This window comes from Pocillopora damicornis, chromosome 4, assembly GCF_964200805.1.
Source record: "Pocillopora damicornis chromosome 4, jaPocDami1.2, whole genome shotgun sequence".
Classification (NCBI taxonomy): Eukaryota; Metazoa; Cnidaria; class Anthozoa; order Scleractinia; family Pocilloporidae; genus Pocillopora; species Pocillopora damicornis.
The window spans coordinates 10,827,697-10,840,277 of record NC_142673.1 but is presented as its reverse complement, the minus strand read 5'-3'; the positions used below and the strand labels follow the sequence as shown (position 1 = coordinate 10,840,277).

The window sequence follows — 12,581 nt, the reverse complement described above, 5'->3', positions numbered from 1 at the left end:
AATTATTTCGTAGAATGACCAATGACCAAGTAACAAAGAAAACTCACCTACGATCTGCACTATGCTTGACGCACTAACTTTACCAACAACATTTTCTGCAGTACACGTGTATTGAGCAGTGTCTGATTTATCAGGCTCGCGGATAAAAAGCGACCCACTATCCTGAATTGCGTATCTATCTCCACTGCTTATTTTCCGACCATCTTGTGTCCAAGTGATAATTGGTGGTGGTACGCCGCTGGCGTTACATTGAACGGTAACACTTGTATTAGTAAGTGCTGTCACGTTGTCTCCAACGATCATTGCGAGAGGATTTTGGTCCATAGATTCTATCGTCTTTGGTTCGTCAGAACTTTTTATCATAGGCTTTCTAGGATCTATTGGATGAAATGGGAAAATGATTTTCAAATGGTTATAAATATCAATTACCTACGGAAAATTAACCAAAAATATAGTTAATAATCGATTGAGTATTTCTCTTGCCTAAAGTTCCACAATAGATTCTTCAGCAACTAATAACATTGCCAAGTGGAAACTATCAATTAGTCTATCGAACAAAGACGAGGGGTTATCCGAAATTTGATCTTTGCATGAAAGAGTTGCATAGTTTGGTCACAAACCTAACAGAGCAATAAAGCTTGATGCACCATCCTGGCCAACAAAGTTCTGTGCAACACACGTGAACTCTCCAGGATCTTGGACTCCTCTGATGATAAGGGCTCCGTTGTTGTCAGTGTTGTAGTTTCCACCATTACCCAGTTGTTTTCCGTTCATTTCCCAAGTCATGCTTGGTTTAGGGACTCCTGAAGCTGTGCAGTTGATGTTGACAGGAGTGGTGAGTATGGCTGTGAGGTTGTCTCCGACTTGCATGTCTATAAGTTCGCCACTGCTAATGTACGCCCTATTGGAGATGTCAACTGTCGGTTTGACGGCCTCTGAAGGGAAACAGATCATTCTGAGAGTAAATAAATAATAAAAGGGAAGAAGAAAAAAACAACAAAGCTAGTAAAAGCCTTAAATTCCCAATTTTTGGGTCCTTTCCATAGATGTAATGAGGCTTTAATGAAAAGGTGCAATACCATCTCTCTACGCGCTGGTGTTGCGCATCTCTTAAATTTCCTGTTTGCTGTTTCTTAAACGATAACCACTTATTTTGCTTAGGGTAAGTCTACAGGTAAAAATATACCGAAACAACAGGAAAACTGATAAAAGTAATGATATGAAATAAATCAGTGTAATAGTCAGAAACAAATTGTAAAGTTTCTTTACAAGTCCCAAGAATCTTTCTTAGGGTGCCGAATCAATTTTCAGGGTCGCTGCCTGGTTTTGAGGGTCTTTGGACCTCAACATAGCTACCAGACTAAATTACCAGAAATTATGGCAGAAATGAAGAATTAGACTGATAACTCCCATTCTTACCAATAACCGTTACAGCACTAAATGCAATATCCATTCCCAAAAAGCTTTGAGCGGTACAGACATAATCCCCGGAGTCTTCAAGCTCAAGCTTGTAAATGTTTAGAGTACCAACGCAGTCCATGTCCATGCGATCATTAGAAGTTAACATCTTGCCATCTTTTATCCAGCCGATTTTTGGTTCTGGTACGCCAATAACTGGGCACTTGATTGTCATCGGACTTCCCTGTAAGATAGCCACGTCTGTTCCAATAGTAAAATTAAAATGTGTCCAGTCCTGCAGAGATTCCGCACTGCCATAAGATGACATTATATCAGGTGCCATGGGTTCTGCAAAAGAACGTAGAAAAGTTGTTGAGCTAACAGGCAAATAGCGTGGAAACTTAACTTGATGCGAAAAAGTAAGTGAAGAGAGTGCGTCTCTTCCCACAGTGAGAAGGATAAAAACATTCTCAATTATAGCATAAATCATTTAATTATGAATGATATAGGTACATTTGTTTATCGCGAATGTAATAAAGGACGCTAAGCAGATCTGTAAAGTCTGCAAAGGTAAAGAACGTTTTGCTTTGAGATTTCTGTCCCCGGCTCCACGCCCCTATACAACCACCGCTTCCGCCACCGATTCATGACTTCCACGCTGTGAATTATAATTATAAATTATCTAAATATAAATGTGAATTGCTTTGCGATAAGAGCTTACATGGTAATATGTGCTCCACTTGTAGTGGGGGTGGGGGGGGGGGGGCATTTACCATTTTGGTATCAGCGTGTCTTAATAGAGGTGCAAGTAGTTATAAAGAAATTGTGGAGAGAAAAGTTTAGGCGTGGTCTTCTTCTCTTAAATGAGTATCAAATTTGAAAGGTAAGTCATAATTTTACCTGAAAATCTTTTCCGTGGATGCAACTTTTTTTTTAACATTTTATTGCAAGTTGTTAAAGAATTGTATACAAACATAGAAACTAGCAGAGACCATACCGTGAACTTTCAGTGTACTAGTAGCAGTCTTGACCCCCGCGAAGTTCCTTGCCACGCAGGTGTAGCGATCTGTGTCCATAGGATCGAGTCTGTACATGATCAGCGTCTGACCAATTACAAGATAGTTTTTACCGCTCCTCATTTTCATCCCACCCCTGTACCAAGACACAGCTGGTTTTGGGACTCCAACGGCAGGGCAAGTCAGGGTTAACCTCCTTCCTTTCAATGTTGTCAAATTGTCTCCAATTTTTGCTTTAAATGGTTGGCTCTCATACCAAATGATGTAGGCGTCGGATTTTCTTATTGTAGGAGCCATGGGAGCTACACGAAAAAAAATCGTGTGAAGACAACTGTTTTGTTATCGCGAAATCAATATTCTTTTAGAACTGTCGTAACCAGCATGATAACGATGGTCTACTTCATTCGAAATATTAAATGTGAATCGAAAAAAATATATAGCCGACGTTTACAGTTATGGTGTACCGCAAATCAACAAGCATCACCTGAAATGCACTTGAAGTGCACTCTAAATTTGGTAATACATCTGTCAATAAAGTTGTTAAAACAGTTTCAATAATTACCTCGAACATACACAGAAGAGGCTACAGAAGCTTTGCCGATAATATTCTTTGCTAAACATCTGTAGCGTCCGGTGTCATGTGTCCGAGTGTTCGTTATGGTCATTGCACCATCATCAGATATGGAGATTCTACCCTTGGAATCTAGTTGTTGGCCATTCTTACTCCAAGATACAGTCGGCTCGGGAGATCCTTCAGTGTAACATCTCAGAGTCAGAGATGTAGCTGTGAACATCTTCACAGTGACACCAACAGATCCCGTTACAGCTCTTCTCTTGTTTAGCGCATCGATTGTTCCTGTATCAGATGTAATACGTGGAATCGCAGGCTCTGAAATGAATGCGAAGAATACAAAAATAATGAGACCCTCTTACGACTATTCACTCGACAAGCGCGGGCACAGACAGAGGACATACGTATTATGGTCAAAAACTCATCTCACACTTCAAGAACTTTCCGTGTGGTAATGACACATAACTATAGACAGGACCAAACATTCCCTAGATCTGAGTGGGGTCACGCATATCGTACTTATATTGACGAGTGGATACTCGTGGGAAGTTTTGGAAAGTACAAGGGCATCCTTGGAGTTTCTCTTTGCGCAGCCTTCCTGAAATTCTCAACAAATTTACAGTCTGCAAACAAACTGCCTAGAAATCATTGTTATCAAAGAGGCAAACAGGCGAAAGAGTAGACTAAATTCATTCAAACTTTGAATTTGAAACTTATTTTTTTTCTCCCTACCTATGACATTAATAATGGTGCTTAACGCTGCTTTTCCTGCCATATTCTCGGCCTGACATGTGATCCGCCCAGCATCGTTCACATCCTGAATGTTCAACACTAAAAAGCTGCCTTCCTCAGCCTCCAATTGCTCTCCATCTCTCAGCCACGTAATATTTGGTTTTGGTATACCGCTTACGACACACGTGATATTGATTTGAGACTGTGTTAGTACTGTAACTTCACTTCCTACTGTAACTTTCACAAGGGTAGCGTTGGTAAGAGGGATTCTGTCACCTTCAGGTGGACGAATACGAGGCTCTCTTGGTTCTGCAATTTTGTGATTTGTTCAAAAGAACATGTGAGAACTTATATTGTTGTTTTAAACTATATTCTAAAGAATGAAGATGTCGTGTTTCTTTACACGTTTGTTTTCAAAGAGGCCTAATTTCAAGTTGATCGGAAAAAAATTTCTATGTTGTGCCTTGATTTTATCTCAATCGACAGGTGGAGTCCTTATTAACCGCACACGAACAACATACGTACACATTCGACTATATGGAAATCTCCTGAACATTTAATTCTAAAGAAACTTTCTTTTCTGCAAGCAACGAAATAAATTCTCAAAAAGTACTGAACCATATATATATATATATATATATATATATATATACATATAGGAAGCCTGTATACGATAGTATTGAGGGAGAGAACAAAAACTACAATCATCTATGTGATATATTCTATAGGCTGGGTTAGGGTTAGGTGAAGACACTAACCGATGACTGTGATTTTCGTAGACTCCTGATCGACACCAACTTCACTCATGGCAGTACAGAGATAATCTCCCGAATCTTCTGCAGTGGAATTTTCAACTCTGAGAATACCAGATTGCGTCGTAGGAATCAGCTGCTCTTCTCTGCTCCAGGCTAATGACGGAGTGGGCAACCCGTCAGCAGAGCAAGTGACTGTAATACTCGTGCCAGACAGAACGGTGACGACATTACCAGCGATAGCTTGTATAGGAAGACGATCCGATAGAGAAATGATGCTTTCTTGGGAAGAGCTTATTAATGGTGGCTGAGGATCTGAGTAAGGCGGCAATAAGGTAACAAATTATCCAGTTCATTAAGTTGGGACCTAATCAAAATCGTGATTACTATAAAATTCAAACAGTTCTTAAGGAACCTCTTAACACACAAAAATGGGAAAAGTTGCATGTGTGCACAATCAACGCCCCTACAACATCTAGGAAAAAAATGTCATGAAAAGGAAATTTATGGCACTGGTTAGAAACGAAATACCTACTTCCAAGAAAAAATAAAACTTACCAACGACTTTAAGTATTGTAGATGCGGATGCCGTTCCCGCTACGTTTTCCACAGAGCACACATACTGAGCTGAATCAGATGGCCGTAACGCCATCAGTACAAGTGAACCGTTAATGACCTCATATCCAATGTCTGGTAAAGGATCACCTTCTACATCTAAAACAATCCACTTGACATTCGCTTCCGGAAAAGCCGAGTAATCACAAGTCAAGGTCACTTTCGTTCCAGAGAGCACTTCAACTCTTCCCCCAACGGGAAGTATTCTGTGCTTTCTGTTATACCATGAAACAGAAGTGTCGGATGTCGCTATCTTTGGAAGAGAGGGTTCTGAAAAAAGAAACGAAATATTGCCTTGGTAACACTAAATTGGTCCTCTTCATATCATCACTATGTAACATATTTTGAATTTCAGTTTCCAACAAAATTGATAGTGCATTTATTTCAACTTGAAAGAGCTTAGATTCTCGCTCGAGTAATGATATATATTGAACACTGAGACTAAGGCTTGAATGTACTGTACGTAGAGGGTTGGTTTGTTTTTTCCGCCTTTGCCTCCAACCAGTGAGTCCAGCTTTAAGCACCGAATATAACATTTTTTCCATCATAAGACTGACCTCTTGTAACGAGAAGATCTAAGAAATGTTTTCACTCACCAATAACTTCTAACACAGCCGCACGAGAGTCCTTGCCAGCTTTATTCACAGCACTGCACAAGTACGTCCCAGAGTCTGTCGGGTCAACATCACGAATCGTCAACAATTGTCCACCTTGATTCACATCAAATTTGTTAGCTGGTTGCATATCATTACTGCTGCTATTCCAAGAGACAGAAGGTTCAGGAATCCCCGAAGCCACGCACTGGATGTTCACAGTTGTCTTCTCCAAAACCTTTACAGTACCACCAACTGCCACTGTTACAGGTTGCCGATCAAAAGACTCGATATCAATGGGATCGCCTCTAATGGAAGGCTTCTTGGGTGCTAATAAATGGTAAAGATAGGTGATCAACCAAATGTGGAAGTTAAAAAATAGGAAAGACACTCGACTGCTTTCATGCTTGTGTTTCTTAAAAGGAAGAGAACGTTACGCAGAAATATATTTCCGCCGTGAAGAATGTCTTAATTCAATTTCAGACAATTTCTATCAGTCTAAAATGAAGCCCGGGAGATGAGTACCCAGCTTGAATGACTAAATGTTGTTGTACAGTGAAGTCAATGCGTTATAGGATAGTAAGAAAGACCCATTTACCACAATATGGCCCTTTAAAAAGTTAAAATGACTTCGCATTCGGTTGCCCGACTGAGTCGTTCTCTCAGATCGCGACATAATACAAATACACCAACACCAAAGTTTTGAGTATTACTATTGTCCTTGGGAAGGGAAGAAGGCCTGGTAGAAAAGGCAGGACAAGTTTTGCATTTTTTTTAGGATCTTAGAGAGGAAATAGGTTCATCTGGAATTTTAGTTTAGTTGCGTACCCATAAAATTAACCCGAGTTGCCATCTCATCAGATCCGGCACCGTTGGTGGCTATGCATGAGTAGATGCCAGAGTCAGACCAGGTACCATCCAAAATTCCAAGTGTATTGTTCAAAATCCGTAACCTTTCGCTGCTGGAGATCAAACCACCAGGTGTCTTCCAATGTATTTCAGGGACAGGATTTCCTGTAGTTGGACAGCTTATGTATACTGTAGAACCCTCGACAGCGTCCAGATCATCACCAATAACAAGCCGGTGACTCACAGATTTGAAGTCCCTGAGGTCTTTATTTGAAGACATGATCTTCGGTTCCACTGGAACTAAGGATTAAAAGAGTAGCTCGACTATTGATCGTGACCACCAATCTATACTGTCAATACGGCTAAGGTAATCATTAAGAATATTACTAAGTAACTGCTTGGTAGGGTAACATCAGCTTACTACCCAAAAGGCCCACTCCTGTATCAAGAACACAGCACAGTGATCAGGTCTTCGTTCCAACTTGGACCTGTCGATCCGGAATCCAGCGCGCTCACTACTGTGCTACGAAGTCTCCCGCAAACGATCATAAACCAGTGTTATTTTAAGTGTTCAACAATTGATCCAGCACTATGCATCCGGTTTGATAGTAACTTGGATTTAGTCAATATCTAAAAGAAAATTTTTGACCTCTACAAACGCTTTATAACGCCATTTGGGAAAATTTTAGTTGCCTCTCAACAGTAGAATTCAGTCGGACTGTAAGTCAGTGATAAAAGATAGGCGACAGGGGACAAATTAGCAAAGTTTCAAGTACTCACTGATCAGAGACAAAAACGTAGTCTTTATGTCCTTCCCAAAAGTGTTATTGGCATGGCATGTGTAAGAGCCAATATCCTCCGGTGTGACACCAGCAAGATTCAATACCGTTTTCGCGACCTTTACGAGACGTGGATTTCCCTCTTTGATCGCCGAACCATTGAACAACCACGTGATTGTTGGATTAGGCAAGGCCGCAACTGGACATAAGATATCTATGTCTGTTCCGATGACAGTGGTTAAGTTATCACCAATCGTAATCTGTAGTTGCTTTTCACCGCTTATTGCTATAATATTTTCCCCTGAGCTTGTGATTTTAGGTGCATTGCCATCTTTTCAAAGAACAAAAAAAGTAGCATTAGCAATAAAAAAGAATTAAAAGTAAAAGCATTGCCCCAGGAAGGTATCATACAGTAGCTAAAAATCGTAGCCAATCTCATTAAAAGCTTAGTATATGACAGGAATTGCATCATGGATCAATTAAGCTGGTTCATACTTTCTTTTGAGTAAGGTTGGTTTTATTGGTTCTTCTCTACGACTTTCCATTCGTAGAGCGATAACAGTATGTGTATGTATTGCATATCAAAAGCAGCAGTATAAACCAGTAAATACAAAAATAAAATAAACAGGTCAATTGTTCAACCAGCGGATTAATTATTAACTAAATATTTAGTCTTCAAGTAAGCGAACATCAACATTATTAACGGTCCTTCACAGCTGCAATTGAACGATTAAGTAGTGAGTAGGACATAATCTACTGTTTCTTTTCGACTGGAAGGACAGCGTGACATCTCTATCAAAGATTATTCCTGGAAATTAGAGTATGCCAGTATGGTTGGTCCCTCAGCCGGGCCAGGGGACAATAGAAAGGCAAAGTTTATTTACCTAAGACAACAATCTGTATGTCCTCTTTATCAACTCCATCGATGTTGGAGGCAACGCATTGGTATGATCCGGAATCCGAAGCACTAAGTGACTTTAATATGTACAATGAGCCTTCAACATTTAATGGGATGCTGTCCTTACTCCAGATAATTTTGGGGATGGGTACTCCTTTAGTGTTACACCTTAAGAATAACCCGTTACCAGCCACTGTCGTCACAATCGAACCAACGTCTACCGTGAATGAACCACCGTTAAGGATCTGTAAAGGCTGGCTAACTCTTGAGATCAATGGTGTGGAGGTTTCTGAAAGTATTGTCGGCGAATATGAATTCATTTACAATATCGGAATTTACTCAAAATGAATAAAGCTTGGTTTTTGACTAGGTACCATCTATTCAGCTAAATAGAAAATATTCACACATTCAGTTAGTCATTACCCTGAAAAAAATCAAGGATCTTTTAAAATGAGTTTTATGAAAAAATGTTGTCATATTATCCATAGTAAAAGAACACAATGCAAAGGAACATTTACGACACAAAGCAAACAACATTTGTTTACAAAGACATGGTCAAGAATGCGTTAGAAAATCACAGGCGCAAGATATAATTTTGATTAGCTGACGGGTGGTACGGTGATTATTGAACTTTGAGAATGACCTACCAAGTACAGTCACATTGGAGTTGGCGGTAACATCTCCAGCAAGATTGACCGCTTTGCAAAGGTAAATGCCGGTATCAGTATTTGTCACACGTAAGATAGTTAGAACCGAGTCCTTGATAACAACTCGCCCATTCGTGTCCAAGTCTTTATTTTGTCGACTCCAGGTAACGACTGGCTCAGGTATACCACTAACAGGGCATGCAATGGACAAATTTGTTCCGTTCAGAACAGAAAGTGTTTGACCAATGGTGATAAAAGCAGGATCTCGACTGTCCAGAGATTGTACCGGCACACGGGAAACATTAATCTGAGGAGCTCCAGGAACTTCAATATCAGAAAAAAGTACTAATTAGTGTTATCAGTCACATTTCATAATGGGTAGGAAACGCATTTAAAGGGATTTAATTCGATAGTTGGTTGGGGAAGGGTTCATTCAATCACCTTGCGAAGAAATTAAAACAGCCTCTTTTGATTCAACGTATGCAGGCTCTGATCTTGATTGAAGAAAAGACATTAAACAGGAGTCGATATATCTACGGAGGCTTTTTACAGGCATGAATGAAATCAGTTTATCGCTAGTCTAAAGTCACTCACGTTACAAATAGTACACTCATACCGAGAACAGCGATGAAAGACGAAGCGTACACTGATCCTAATGCATTACTGGCTTTGCAAGAGAATCTTCCTCCCTTCCGATGTGATATGCTGAGTGTAACTAGTGTTCCTGTTTCTTCGTCCACATTAAGCATCATTCCAGGTTCTACAGGGTCACCCTCTCTGAACCACTGAATGGAAGGCTTAGGAAATCCACTGGCGGGACAAATGATTTCTAGACCTGAGCTCGCCAGGGTAGTAAGGTTAGTTCCAATGGTTATTGCGTAGAAATCGATTCTCAGATGGACCAGACTTCTATTCAAGGAGTCAATTGTAGGAGCCTTTCCAGCTATGAGATTAGTGAAAATAACAACTTACTATGTGATACAGGTATTCAACCGCTCTAACGAAATTGACTGTGGTGTATTGTAATGACACTTTCATTAGCTAGGCCTTTTGGAGGTCGTTTGGAACCCTTAAAACAGAGCTATGCCGTGCCGGCTTGTTCAAATCTGGGTTAAGATGACCCAGGGTTAGCGTGAAATCTGATTTCAGATCTGTAAGCTTTTAAAGAGTTCAGTACAATTTTATTTAGTCTACAATTTGGTGATTGGATGCTCTAAAAAGAATAGAGAAAATTATCAGCGGAAGGTGTATGAACAAAGGAACAAAGAAAACCGGATTAAAATTCAACCCTGGGTTAACGATAATCGGCCTTTGAATAACTGGGACTCGAACTTTTCACGTCACGGTTTATCCTCCAGCGAAAAACTGTGGCCTTCAAATTAGTTAAATCTTAATTTCAAATTTTTCATAATCTTGATAAATTGAAACTCCAATATAAAATTCGAAGACTTTAGATGATATCCAATTGCACGGCAATTTATATGCGAGCTTTTGAGAAGTTCATTCATGTCGATGGTTTTATCTTTTAACAGGATCAAACACTAATATGAAGACGACGGTGTTTTAAGTCATTAGCTTTGTTACAATAAAGAAGTATCAAACTGTTTCAATGTTGCAGCAGTTTAAACTACGTACCAAGTACTTGAAGTTGTGTCGTCGCTTTGACTTCGCCGCCGACATTTTTGGCAACACAAGTGTATCGTCCACTATCCTTCGAAGTAACACTCTCTATTGTGTAAAACACTCCCCCTTTTTGAAGTTCAACTTCGTCTCTTTCCCACGTAATTTCTGGGCTTGGAACTCCGGTAACCTGGCAGACGATACTCACTTTGTTTCTGTCTAACGTAGTTACCTTACCTCCAATGGTAACGGACACGTTTGTCATCTTTAGCAACTCTACGTTGGCATCGTTAATTGTTATTTTGGGAACTTGAAGAGCTAAGAACATAAAACGAGGAAGATCTCTTAGGATTAAAACATTTGAACACAATAACATGGACCAAAATTTCTGAGGAAGATGATTTCCTTTCTTTTGCTACCGAAATAACAAGAGAAAAATTACTTAAGAGCTACTTGGGATATGATTAGAAATTTTGAAAAACCTTGAAATAAGGATTAGGCCGATGAAAATGAATAAAGACGAAAATATTTAAACAGAAATACATTTTTTATCGTTTAAATAAGGGCTGATCAAAGTATTAAATACCGAGCACCCGAAATACTATGAGCAAAAGAAACGAGGATAAGCAAAACCGTGGACTCACAACAACTCTTTGTTCAATCACTATAAAAAAGAGAGTACTTTGTCTTCCTTCTTGAACAGTTTCCATAGTTACACTGTGGAGTGGATAAATACCTACCTATAACCGTTAAGTTCGTACTCTGTGAGTCTACCTGTCCTAGGGGACTTGTAGCTGTGCATGTATAAACACTAGTGTCGTCAACGTCAACAGATAAAAGGCGTAAGACCGATCCATCTGCTCCCAGTACGGTACCATCTTTTGCCCATTCAATGGAAGGAGGTGGAAAGCCCGTCACGTCGCAAGTCAATGACAAATTGTTACCACTAATTGTAAGAACTGTGCTTCCAACAACTGCCTTTTCGGATTTAGGCTCAAGGACCTGAAGATCTTTAATTCCTGTTTGAGTGATTTCTGGCGGTGTAGGCACTAAAAACAACAAAGAAGACAACAAAAAATTTAAAAATTCGATGGTGAAGAAGTAAAGGCACCAACCTCAATTTTCCTGGACATTTAGCACTTCGGCCCAGCTGAGCGAAAATATTGGAAATATCGGCTTATTTTCCTGTAACTGACGCTCACGATTTGAGGTGGGGAAACAAAGCCCTTCACAGCCTTTGAAAATAGACTATAAAGAGCAGCTTGTAACAATGGATCTGAGAGGTATTATTTGAATCAATGTTTGATTCGCTCTAAAATAAGTGAGTCCTCGAGAGACCAGCATCCTTCTTCTGCCTTTGGGTGTGAACGAGTCCCTTCGAAAGAATTTTGGCCTCACCTGCAACTGTCACGATTGAGGATTCTGATGCTATTCCTGCAGAATTTTGTGCTGAGCACGTATAGTTTCCGCTGTCAGAAGTTTCTAGTTTTACGATGAGAAGAGTGCCGTTTTTAACATTCATTCGGCCGTCAGAAGGAAGGGACTGATTTCCTCTGGCCCAGGTAACCTTTGGTATAGGAATGCCTTTTGCGGCACAATGAATGGATAACACAGTATCGACTAACGTGACCAGATGTTGTCCAATGGTAATGTTGACAGGTTTTTCACTGAACCAAGCTACATCTCCTAAAGAATATGTTATCTGAGGGCTCACTGGATCTGAAATAGAAACATACATCGTTATTCAATCACCTTTGAATAAAATTTATAAAAAATTGATAAATATAACAAATTAAGGCATCTTTAAATTATACAAAACCCAAATTTTTATAAAGCAAAACTATGTCATTTAATGGTTGACAAGTGAAGTCAAGTGGCTCGCACAAGCCGTTCTCCTCTGCATGGGATGTACATCTATCGCAGGTTACTCTAGGCATTTCGTAAAGTTTCTGTAGCAGTTAGCTGGAAAGAGAGAGGAACTGCGAGAATATGTCTTGTTCGTGAACTTAACACAGAGACCTGATCAGGGCCCGACAATTAACATCTCGACTTGGATTCCAACGCGCTAAGCATTAGGTCATCCCGTTTCGCAGATGTAGACTTTAAACCCA

At 39.9% G+C, this 12,581-nt stretch overlaps 1 protein-coding gene across 1 annotated transcript in view; it reads right to left on the bottom strand.

The window, feature by feature from the left end:
• The window catches only part of LOC113668478 (titin), a 58,885-nt gene that overhangs the window by 13,083 nt on the left and 33,221 nt on the right, over positions 1–12,581 (bottom strand). The window contains exons 47-63 of the mRNA XM_027184375.2: positions 11,869–12,189; positions 11,211–11,519; positions 10,486–10,788; positions 9,467–9,793; positions 8,851–9,174; positions 8,190–8,492; positions 7,307–7,636; positions 6,506–6,826; positions 5,681–6,007; positions 5,028–5,354; positions 4,476–4,784; positions 3,718–4,026; positions 2,977–3,303; positions 2,396–2,716; positions 1,420–1,746; positions 621–935; positions 48–377 (exon numbers count right to left, since the gene is read on the bottom strand). Of these exons, the coding sequence (XP_027040176.2) occupies positions 48–377; positions 621–935; positions 1,420–1,746; positions 2,396–2,716; positions 2,977–3,303; positions 3,718–4,026; positions 4,476–4,784; positions 5,028–5,354; positions 5,681–6,007; positions 6,506–6,826; positions 7,307–7,636; positions 8,190–8,492; positions 8,851–9,174; positions 9,467–9,793; positions 10,486–10,788; positions 11,211–11,519; positions 11,869–12,189 (5,430 nt within the window). The remainder of the gene's footprint in view (positions 1–47; positions 378–620; positions 936–1,419; positions 1,747–2,395; positions 2,717–2,976; positions 3,304–3,717; positions 4,027–4,475; positions 4,785–5,027; positions 5,355–5,680; positions 6,008–6,505; positions 6,827–7,306; positions 7,637–8,189; positions 8,493–8,850; positions 9,175–9,466; positions 9,794–10,485; positions 10,789–11,210; positions 11,520–11,868; positions 12,190–12,581) is intronic.